Source organism: Anas acuta, chromosome 5 (assembly GCF_963932015.1).
Source record: "Anas acuta chromosome 5, bAnaAcu1.1, whole genome shotgun sequence".
NCBI classification, from domain to species: Eukaryota; Metazoa; Chordata; class Aves; order Anseriformes; family Anatidae; genus Anas; species Anas acuta.
In genome coordinates, this window is record NC_088983.1 from 52712119 (window position 1) to 52724028 (window position 11910).

Consider the following 11910-nt stretch of genomic DNA (forward strand, 5'->3'; position numbering starts at 1 on the left):
AAGATGTAATTCAAATTGTACCCATAGTGTACTGTGGGCAGGGTATGTCCAGCTCATCAGGCAGTGCTCTACTGTCACAAATAGTATGCTTCTGTTGCTCAAAGTCTTGTTAAATACCTTATTTTTTCCTCCTTTTCTTTTTTTTTTTTTTCCAGCTTCAGAAAGCATCATCTCTGTTCCCACCATCATGGAGGATGATGATCAAGAGGTGGATTCTGCTGATGAATCAGTTTCCAATGACATGATTGCTGCTACAGACGAGCCTTCCAAGATGTCTTCTGCAACGGGCCGGAGGATACGGCGGTTCAAGCAAGAGTGGCTTAAAAAGTTTTGGTTCCTGCGGTACTCCCCGACATTGAATGAAATGTGGTGCCACGTCTGTAGGCAGTACACAGTGCAATCCTCTCGGACTTCAGCCTTCATCATTGGCTCGAAGCAGTTCAAGATACACACAATAAAGCTTCACAGCCAGAGCAACCTCCACAAGAAGTGCCTGCAGCTTTACAAGCTCAGAATGCACCCAGAGAAGACAGAAGAGATGTGCCGAAATATGACCCTGCTCTTCAACACGGCCTACCACTTGGCTCTGGAGGGCAGGCCCTACTATGACTTCAGGCCTCTGGCAGAACTACTGAGAAAGTGTGAACTCAAGGTGGTGGATCAATACATGAATGAGGGAGACTGCCAAATCTTAATCCACCATATCGCCCGGGCTCTTCGAGAGGACCTGGTCGAGCGCATCCGACAGTCTCCTTTCCTCAGCATCATTCTGGATGGGCAGAGCGATGACGTGCTTGCCGACACAGTTGCGGTTTATGTACAGTACACAAGCAGTGATGGGCCTCCGGCAACCGAATTCCTGTCTCTTCAAGAACTGGGTTTTTCTACAACAGACAGTTACCTCCAAGCATTAGACAGGGCCTTTTCCAGCCTGGGAATCCGACTGCAGGATGAGAAGCCAACTATTGGCTTGGGAGTCGATGGTGCTAACATTACTGCCAGCCTGAGAGCTAACTTGTTCATGACAATCAGAAAGACCTTGCCGTGGCTTCTCTGCCTGCCCTTTATGGTACACAGACCTCATTTGGAGATTTTGGATGCAATCAGTGGGAAAGAACTGCCGTGCCTGGAGGAGCTGGAAAACAATCTGAAGCAGCTGCTCAGTTTCTATCGTTACTCTCCCCGACTGATGTGCGAGTTGAGGGTCACTGCTGCCACTCTGTGCGAGGAGACTGAGTTCTTGGGGGACATTCGAGCAGTGAAGTGGATCATTGGGGAGCAGAATGTGCTCAACGCTCTCATCAAGGATTACCTTGAGGTCGTGGCCCATCTCAAAGACGTCAGCGGCCAGACCCAGAGGGCAGATGCTTCCGCGATTGCCTTGGCCCTCCTCCAGTTCCTAATGGACTACCAGTCGATTAAACTCATCTACTTCCTGCTGGATGTGATTGCTGTGCTTTCACGCCTTGCCTATGTCTTCCAAGGGGAGTACCTTCTTGTGTCGCAGGTGGACGATAAAATAGAGGAGGCTATCCAGGAGATCAGTCGGCTAGCAGACTCGCCTGGGGAGTACCTGCAGGAATTTGAGGAAAACTTCCGTGAAAGCTTTAATGGCATTGCTGTGAAAAACCTACGGGTGGCTGAAGCCAAATTCCAGTCAATCAGAGAAAAGATCTGCCAGAAGACCCAGGTGATCCTAGCCCAAAGGTTCGATTCCCGTAGCCGGACATTTGTGAAAGCCTGTCAGGTATTTGACCTTGCAGCTTGGCCCAGAAGCACTGATGAGCTCATGAGCTATGGGAAGGAGGATATGGTACAAATATTTGAACACCTGGAGACGGTCCCATCATTTTCCAGAGAGGTTTGCAGAGAGGGGATGGACACCCGAGGGAGCTTGCTGATGGAGTGGCGAGAACTCAAGGTGGATTATTATACCAAAAATGGTTTTAAAGACTTACTCAGTCACATTTGTAAATACAAACAGAGATTCCCCCTCCTAAATAAAATAGTTCAGATCCTCAAAGTCCTTCCCACCTCATCGGCCTGCTGTGAGAAGGGGCGCAACGCCCTGCAGAGAGTGCGCAAAAACAACCGCTCTCGGCTCACACTGGAGCAGCTCAGTGATTTGCTGACGATTGCCGTTAACGGGCCGCCCATTGCCAACTTCGATTGCAAACGGGCGCTAGATAGTTGGTTCGAGGAAAAGTCGGGCAATAGTTACGCACTGTCAGCTGAGATGCTGAGCAGGATGTCGTCCCTCGATCAGAAGCCGATGTTGCAGAGCATGGACCATGGCTCTGAGTTTTACCCCGATATTTAGAAAGGAATGCCTCAGATCAGAAAGCTGTTGAATAATTTTTTTAATCTATACTCTAAACTTTGATATATTATATAAAATATATATATATATTATATATATTAAGGAAAAACCCACACTGAAAATTTAAAAGTTAAGACGATGTGCGTCTGATAGAAGCTAAGCAGAATTTTAAAGATTGAGACAATGTTTAGAAATTTACTGGTGTCTCCAACCATGGCAGCTGCAGTGTAGGTGGCAACATTTCATTCTTTAGAAGCATGTGCTGGGGCCATACTCTACATGTTCAAACCTAACAATCTATAAGCTAGATGACGGGTCTTTGTCAGCCTCCTTCTCCCGGCGGTTTCCTTTGTATGTGTGTTGTTGGTTTGTTGGGTTGATTTTTGTGTCGTTGTTGTTGTTGTTGTTTTCCTCAGTTTTAATCTCTGCCTCTCTTTTCGTTGTTCAGTCCAGTTATTGAGCCATTTGAGCCTTTTGTTGACGACCGTCAGATTTCTGATTTCCGACAGAGCATCCTGTGCGTTCGTGTTGTCCCTGGCTGCCCAGCTCCACCTGGTGCTCTCTGTTCGAGTGGGAGCTTCTCGCACTCACAGAGGTTACTGGGTGGAGGGAAGGGCTGGGGCTGGGTTTTTGTTTGTTTTTTTTTTCAGAAACACATGCCTCCACTAAACTGTGATGCCCCTTTCTCAGTTCTCCCTACTTTTGGGCTGTAGAGTAATACTTGGCTTTCAGCTCCTTTTATGATAACCATAGTACCAGTCTATCATACATATATTATAACATGATGTCATGTGCAGACTATAAAATAGCAAAATAGAGAAGGCAGGGGGAAATTTTTGCATTTATATTTTTATATTGTAGGAAATAAATATATATATATATATATATACAACTATTCATTCAAAACCAGGGCTGCTGTGGAAGCTAGACAGCCAATGAGTCAAGAGCCATCTCTGGGCAGAGATTCAAAGGCTTAAAAAATTATATTCTAATTTACATTATTTATACTATGTCTTTATAATCCTAGATTGTTGTGGGGTTTTTTGTTTGTTTTGTTTTGTTTTGTTTTTGTTTGGAATGACTGAAAGAAAAACCTGCTGCAGTTTGGTAGCAGGGGCTATCAATGCAAGATTATCTTGGATTATAATCATGTGATGATGTCCTATAAAGGTTCACGTATTCTCTTGTGACCAAGGTAACATGTTCCACAGCACAGCAGACTGATGACAGCAGGAAGAAGGGATGCTCTACTTCTTCCTGTGAAACATTTCTTCCTTTCTTGAAGGGATGCGGAGTCCAGCCGAAATGTGAATGGGGGACTTGCACCTTCTATCACAAAAGAGATTGTTCTGTGGGCTTGGGGTTCTTCTTTGTTTTATTGTTGTAAAGTAAACGAGCTCCACGCTTTCACAAAAATATCACTTCAGGTTAGAAAAGCAAAAAAAAAAAAAAAAAAAAAAAAAAAAAAAGAAACAAAAAAGGTGCAAAAACTCCACAGATGCTAGTGCCTTGCCCCGCTGATGTGGCATGGACAGCACCAACCTGACCAGACCATCATGGGAGTGAGAACCTGTTGTCCAGAAGGTCTCCGAGCTGACAGGTTCTCACTTCCCAGAGGGATGAGCTTTGTGCCAAGCTGTGTTGTTTGGAAACATGATGGTGGTATCAGCAACACTGAACCTTTCCTTTCTCCTGTTACCCCCCTGCCCTTGGTCTTGGTGCTAAGATATCTCTAGAACCGTTGCTGCTAGTTGATAGCTTTTCATTTATATAAATATATATATATATATAATATTATTTTATTTTTTAAACTTTTTTCGTTTGTTTTCAATGGAGATGTAGCATGTTTGGAACCGATCTCTCTCGGAGTCACTTTCACTGCCAGGGTTCACACACTGTCTTCCCCAGGAAAACACACACCTCTACCTAGATCTCACTCACCTCCCACTAACCCGTTCGCCCTCAGCAGACCGGCACGGTTAATGTCGGTGGGCAACCAAGCCACTGCCTACCGGCTCAGCTCTCTGACCCACGGACACAGCCAGGCTGGTGTTTTTGTCCGAGCTTTGGAAATGCTTTCCCTCTATCCCCATGGCGAGGAGGAGAGGTGGAGCCTGGCTGGAGCTCTTGCCGTGGCCAACCCTTGCCTCCTCTGCCCCGACTCGGCCCCGGTGTGGTTTGAGAGGGGCAGAGCAGCTCCCGCACATGCCGCGGGATGGCCAGGCGGGCGGGCTGCAGTCCGTAGCACTTACTCCCTTTCCCTCATACCGTACCTCAGATGACGTGTGGCCTGCCGCGGGCTCGTTCGGATGGGGGGGAGCAAATGCGCCGGGGCCCCCCGTGTGCCTCCGAACAGTGGGTGGGCACGGACACTTCTCCCCGCTGCCTTCTGGCACGTTGCGGGCTAGGTTGGGGCATCGCTCTGTAGTGGTGCCAGGGCATCAATACACAGCGCCTAGCAAGCAGAAAATTGTTTCATTTGCCTAAACTGTTCTTGCATTTTTTTTCCCTGCCTTTCCCAGTAAATGATGTGATCAAATTGATCCATTTGCCTAAAGGCGTAAGAGTTAAGCCGGAAGCCCTCCGGCATGGTACAGACTCAAGGCAGCTCTTTGTGTGACCACAAAATAGGGATCTCTGTACACGAGCTGTTTGTGGCCCTCCAGACCCAGCAGTTGGTTTTTGCTCATGGTGCTGCCGTAAAGCTGACGGATCTGTTTCCTTCCAGGGAGATGGCAGGTCTCCTCCTTAATTAGAATTTGAGGAGGTGGTAAAAGCAAAAAGAGAGGCCCTGTAGAAGAATTGCTGCTCGGTGGGTCCCTGACCTGGAGATGGGCGAGGTAAACTTAGATGTTGGAGACAGGCAGATGTGGGAGAGTCTTCCTGCTCAAGGTGTGCACAGATGTCTAGGGAAGTGTGGCAGCAGGAGCAAAAATAACAAAAATATATATATACTTGCTGTGAGCTGCTGTAAGAGAGGCCAGCAAGACAGTTTCCCTCCTCCTCTTTTTTAATTTTCCTTTGCTCAACTCCATACCTCTTTGTGGGGGAGAAAAAAAAATCACCTGCCTTACTGTTTGCAGCACTGAAAACTCCTTGGCATGGGGCTTTTTTTCACGGAAGCCTACGTGAGGGAAGAGACACTTGGGAACAGGCTCCAGGCACCTCTGTAAACAGGAACAATTCCCCAGTGCTTGTGCTGAGCCGCCTAAAATGCCTGCATGCAGCCTCCACTCCAAACCTCTTTGCTTTTTTTGCCACTGGGGAAAAAAATGGTACCTTGCCTTGGTTGGCAAGGTAAAAGCTGCCAGAGACTTGTTCAGAAATGATTCCTGTAATTTGCCACTCCTTCCTTTTGGTTCATTTGCAAATCCCACTTTCATCAGCGACATCTTTCACTGGGTGCTCTTATTCCCAGCGGCAAAGTGAAACGTGCAGCGGGTGGCTTTTTCTCCAGGCAGCCAGCTGAAAAAGGGAAAGCGTTTGTTTCTTTTGCAAATAACTTTGCGTGTGTCCGTGAGCAGGGTCTGTGGGAAGAACAATTCCCCAGGACTGGATATTGCTGATACCCATGAGCGGGAAAGGTCAGAGACCCCTTGCATTGGTCATGGGGGGGAAATGAGCACTCGGTGCAGCAGCCGCAACACAAAGAACTCCCCATCACCCCCACATGAGAAAATAAACCCAGCCTTTGTACTAGACAAACGCAGGTGCTTTGCAAGTTTTCCCTCCAGGTTTATCCACCTATCTCAGATCTGTAGCTGTTACTCACATGGATAGTCCTGTGGATGGAAACGTGACTGCCCGCACGAGCAAGACTGGGGGGGGGGAGAGGAATAACAATGCAAAGCGCCCTTGGCTTTTCGGCACCCTGCCTGGCCAGCCTTTCCTGAGAGCAGGTGCCTTTCTGTGCCCTGTTTGCAAATGCAAGCAGCCGGCTCGAGGGGATGCGAGGCCGGGCAGTGGCAGTGGTAGGGAGGTCACGGTGCAGGGCAGAGAGAGGCCACCTTGGCTGGGAGGTCGCCGTGCACCGGCTTTAATCAGTGCCCTTCCCGCTGCCCTGACCCAAGGGGAAGGTTGTTTTGAGCATATTGCTCACAGCATCTTGAGCGGCCGCAGCAGCAGAGAGGAGGGTTTTGTTTTTCTCAGATGAGCTCTTTATCTTCTCCTCCCCTCCCCTTCCTAGCTAGGGCATCTGACTGTGAATAACACGCACCTCTTCAGACCCCCAGGGTTTGGACTTCTAGCCCATGGGCTTTTTGGTTGCCAATTTTTGCTCAAGCTCCTTGACTCTTATCACCTGCTGTGAAGCAGAACCCCTTAAGCACATCCTTCTGCAGGGCTCACCCGTGGCTGCGGGATCCAGGGCCCTCTGGCCACGAGACCGAACTCAGCAGGGATAATCCTCACGGAACAAGAGACCAAAGCTCTTCCCATACCAGCAGCAGCGCGCGGGAGCCATGGGGAGGAGAGGCAGTGGGCAGGGTCCCGGTGTGTTGTCCATGCTGGGGTTTGCGCTGACCCCAGCAATGTCCCCCGTGCCAGTTGCGCTTTTGCTGATAGGAATCCTCAGACGTGATTCAGGCTCCGTCTATTTCTTTCTCACAGCACAAACTCAACCAGGTGGCCCGCAGGGTCTTCGGTGTCCCCTTTCCTTTTTATCTCATTTGTATTGCTGTTTGACCGATGGGTAAAACACCTTAAACAGCCGGCTTGCAAATAAGCAGCAACATGCTCTGCTTTTGCAGATTCCCCTCTCAGCCCTGTCGAAAGAGGTCTTAAAAGCAGAGAAATGGTACGTTGCTCCCCCAGCCATTGTATTCAATGCAGTAATGCCTATGCAATTCCTGTCTCCCTTGGAGACATGTATGATGTGTGTGCATGTAAGCTAGTGTATGTATACAGTACATATGCATACAGTCTATATATTGTATATACGCACATCCCAGTACATATACACACCGTACAAAAGATAAAAATCACATGCTTATATATCTATAAATAAAATCCTATATATTTATATATTTCTATGTTTTCGATAGATATAAAGATATAATATAGAGATAGAATCAACCACCCTTGTGTAAGGCTGGCCCTGTGTTCTGGCACAAGGCATGTAACACTGAAGACTTTGGACTTTGGGACAGTTTTAGCCATACACTGAGGCCTACATTTACACATATAGCACTCTACAGAGAGGGGCTTTGCTGTGGTTAGGGCAAGGGGGCTCCTTGCTGGCATGTTCACCAAGTGCTCAATAAGGTTTGTGTAACACAGGAATGTCATGGTGTGGGAGCACACTCGAGTGTCCTTTTCTTCTGAGTAAGCCTTTGGTGAAGGTCCTGTGTGCTCACACTTGGACAGACGTGTACCCCACCCTCGTATGCACTTTTCTGTCTCTGCATGGATGTGGTTGGCAACTGAGCGTACCCGTGCCGCAAAAGCATGGCTCTACTTTTCCCACCTGCTGTCGCTAGCACAGCACGGGGCAAGAGAGCGCGTTTGCACAGGTTATCAGTCAGTCGGTGATCAGCGATGTAGCTGGAATAAAGCAAGGAGAGCCGATGCGTTGTGAGTTGAGGGACGGTCACACGGTCAGAGCTGGCAGGGACGCTCTATGGAGCCAGAGTGGCAAGCAAGAAGGGCTTGCCGCACAAACAGACCTGTGCTTACGTGCCCAGCATATCTGTGCTGGGACTTGGGGTGGGTCCAGGCAGTGGCTCCCGTGGTTCAGCTCCTCCACCTGCCCCCGTGCCTCTCTCCTCAGGCAGCAGCTGTCGGCACGGGCCCAGCAGTGGGTCTGGCGGTGACAGGCCACGAGCAGAGGCCTGGCTGGGCCTGGTGGCCACCTCACCGCACGCTCGGTTGTTTCCATTTTCACCTTCTGCTGGGAGGAGGGTGGGCGATAATCCCGACAGTTGGCTTACACTGGTATCGCACGAGCCGGCGCTGTGCAAGCTCCCCCCAAACTCCACATCCCCCCCCCCCCGCCATAACAAGGCCTCTCGCCTCCACACAACTGGTAATCCACCTCAGCCCGCAGCGGGCAGCTCCCGGCCCCGCTCCTCACCAACCTCAGAGAGGGTTTCCTCGCTCCCGGCCCCCTCCTCCGGATGCCACTGACACTCATGCAGGCTCGGCCAGCGGGCACGCTGCCGCCGGGCCACGGACTCTGATGCACTGCACCTCACGTTGAATAAGCTCGTTGGGCCAGGTGGGGGAACCGCGTCTCATAATGCTGTAATGTCCTGGATGCTACGGGAGGGCTGCAGAGCTTTCTGCCAGTCGTGGCGTCCTCACGGGCTCACCCGACTGCTGGCGAGATGCATTTCTCGTTCTTACTTCCAGAAAACAGAAGGTTTTGTCCCAAACCTCTCCGTACCCCCACCCAAGCACAGCCCTGCTGAACTGTTTCAAGCTATCTCACACCCACCCACCCACCACACACACACACACACACACAATGAGAGAAAAATATCTAGAAGTCTATTACTACATATGTATTAATATGTTAATATCACTCTTTTGGAGAACATTAAAATGTTATTACTTTACAGACTATGCTTTATAGTACCTGTGTGAAAGGACCTAGGACACTGGATACGAATAGAGCTATGTTGATATATCATAGTATGTACACGAGAACCTTCCTTTTGTCATATTATCCTTGTAATGTAAAATGATTGTTAATAAAAAAAACATTTAAATTTATCAAGTCGGGTTGCTAATGCTTTCTATTGTTATTGTTAACGTGATTTTCCCAAAACAAGGGCATCCAAACAGATGCACCCCCTTATCCCCAGCCCATTTTGGTGGATGGTGAGTGTAAGGCACGGGTCCAGTGATCATTCATCCAGCAGGGTAAGCTGCAGCCTCCTGAGCTAGTGGTAGCTCTCCCTCTTAGGTGACCCATTCCCAAACATGCTGTTTGTAATTGCAAAAATCCCACAAAATGCTCCTGCCAGCTGCTCAGTGAGCAGGTCCACCACCTCCTGGGAGGGAGCTACATCATTTTACAAAGGGCAAGCAGGAGCGTCCATGGATGAGCACTGTGAGTTGTGTTTCCTGAATTAACAGCTGTTAAAGCTTGAAGTATAATCTCCTCCCCTTGCCAGCTCAGCCTGGTAGCTGCTGGGGACTGAGCCCCCCAGGAAGGTGCAACGGGGCCCATCCTTCCTTTGCTTTGGTTCAGTTTTGCACGCCAGCCCTAGCACAGGCTGCCAACATCTGGTAGACAGAAACGTAGGCGGGCAAGGCCCTTCCAGCTCAAACAGTTACTCTCTCAAATGTAAATGTGTCTGTATGTCAGTGGGAGAGAACCAGAAAACACAGGAGGAGGGATACTGTATGCAGAACTACAACTGAGAGGGTTGGTACAGATAATATTGCTGAGCCTCAGTACTGAGACGTGAAAACTGTTGTAAACAGGACTGGCTGTTTAATTTAACTGGGTATGGGTGAATCTTGAGTTTTCCAGTTAATCCTGGAAATGGATACCAGTGAATCAACTAGTGTTACATGAGGTAGGCAAGTTATTTAACTGTTAGCAAACTTAATACAATGGATGTGTATGGTTTAGAAAGGGGGTTGTTCCCCCTTAGGGAATCCATAGGAATATAAATCCTCACAGTCCTGGGCTTTGACCTGTTGACTTGCTGTGTCTCACTGGTGCTGAGCACTTTGCTAGTCCTGGATGGAAGGAAACATGAGTACAAATTCTGGCCTTGAAGGAGGTTAGGGCTTAGAGGGCTCACAGGCTGTAGCTGATGGGAGAGCTGGGCCTAGGGGGAAAACGCACTCAGGAGCACAAATGACTGCCAGTGAGTAGCTGTACATCGGTTTCAGAACTCAGTGTCCCCAGTTTTAGCCAAAGACAATGACAGCCGTAGGGACTAGAAGCGAGAGGCAATTTCCAGACTGAAGTGAAAATAGCCAAAAATTAGTGTTCACTTAGGAAAGGTTTTTCTTAGTGACTTCCTTGAAGACACGGAACAATCCAAGTATTACAAATGATTTGCCATTTTCTGGCAGCTTTCACTGCACTGATTAAACTCGTTTGTTTCTGAGCAGTAAATAAGCCCAGCTAAACCCTGCCAGCGGCCAGGGCTTAGCTCCAGCTCCATGGGGTTGGGGTTTGCTGGGCACTTGGCAGCCAGCAGTGGAAACCCTGTCCCTGGGGTTTTGTCTTTGCTAGTCAATTGATAGCACACCAGGCAGGGTGATGCTTCACTTTCAGCAGATCAACCATGTGTGAAGAGTAAGAGCAGCATGTAAAATTCATTGCTGATTTGTAATTAATTTCCTAGAAGTGGTTTTGTGCTGCGGACACTTGACTGCTGCTGTTGGCAGTGATCGGCCTCCTTGCTGATAACTGCAGATTGAGGACTTAAAAGCAAGATTCCTTCAAGCAAAGTACACGATCTGAGTCAATGTAAGGAAGGGAAGCTTGCACGAATTTATCTGGTCTAGGGCTAAAGGTGCCCTTCATTTTTAGGACCACTGATTCCCATGTCAATACGAGCGAAAAGGAAATTGAAAAATTCCTCGGTGATGGTTGTCATAGCATTAACGCCTGGCATGCTCTTCCCCAGCTCTGCTGGTGTCTTGGCCGTGCTCCACAGAGATGGCTGTTGTTAGCAGCTGGCACTCAAAACTTAATTTAGCCAAAAAACAAACGTGCTGTCCCTTCCTGGAAACAGGAGGCTTGTAGGGGAAACAGGGTCCAGCCCCACGGCAGCACACAGCAGTGGGCACAGGGGAACAGATGCAGCTGCTCGCAGTGCTGTTGCCACACAAACAGAAGCACAGCTCGTTTACAAGGGGCTCTAAAAATATCCGACGGATAATCAAAGGCTCCTGCGGAACAGCATCTGCGCTAACGAGACTTCTCAGCTCTCTGAAGTCCCTCGTTTTAAGTTGTTTTGATGCAAGGGGAAAAACAAGCTTTCTGTCTGCACTGCTGTCAGCTGTCCCCGTTTCTGGGGAGACGGTGCAGGGTGGACGAGCCACGTGGAGGCGGCACAGCAGGCATACCAGGGCCAGGATAGGATAGAGATGGGGCTGGCAGAGCCAGCGGGTTTGTGTCAGACCTGAGGTGTCTCTCCAGGGACATTTGGGGCCCCTTCCTTTTTCAGTTTATCAGAGATCAGCAGTCAAGGTGCAAGGAAAGGGAGGAACAGGCTACAGACCTCTATGCCCAGCACTTGCCATAGCTGCAACAAATCCATTGGGTTAGGTGCTCCTCTCTCCTGGCACACAGAGGATTAAGGACCAGCCCCATTTTAAATATTTTTTTTTTAAGGACCAGCCCCATTTTAATTTTTAAATAATGGTGGCAAAAAAAAAGTTCTAATAAACCCAATGTGGCAATGAGCAGTAGGGGCAGAAGGAGGATGGTTCTGTAGAGGCTGTTGCTGCTTCTGAACAGGCTGGGCTGGCAATTACTGAGGAGCCCAGCACTGATCCCCTGGGCAGGGAGATTTGTCCATGTCAAACACGCTGCCCCTGTTCAATGCCCTGTGGGGCATACATGCAGCTCCTTTGCCTCCACCTCTGCGGTGAATGCTCCAGCAGCATCAGCTCTGTGGTGC

At 49.0% G+C, this 11910-nt stretch overlaps 2 protein-coding genes across 5 annotated transcripts in view; one reads left to right on the forward strand and one right to left on the reverse strand.

Annotated features, from left to right (window-relative positions):
* PRDM11 (PR/SET domain 11) overlaps positions 1-9031 on the forward strand; it is a 46424-nt gene extending 37393 nt beyond the window's left edge. For all 4 annotated transcript variants that reach the window (XM_068684719.1, XM_068684718.1, XM_068684720.1 and 1 more), the window contains one exon: positions 156-9031. In XM_068684719.1, coding sequence (XP_068540820.1) covers positions 156-2320 — 2165 coding nt within the window. In that variant the 3' untranslated portion in view covers positions 2321-9031. The remainder of the gene's footprint in view (positions 1-155) is intronic.
* The window catches only part of TP53I11 (tumor protein p53 inducible protein 11), a 168790-nt gene that overhangs the window by 137336 nt on the left and 19544 nt on the right, over positions 1-11910 (reverse strand). The gene's annotated exons all lie outside the window — the stretch shown is intronic.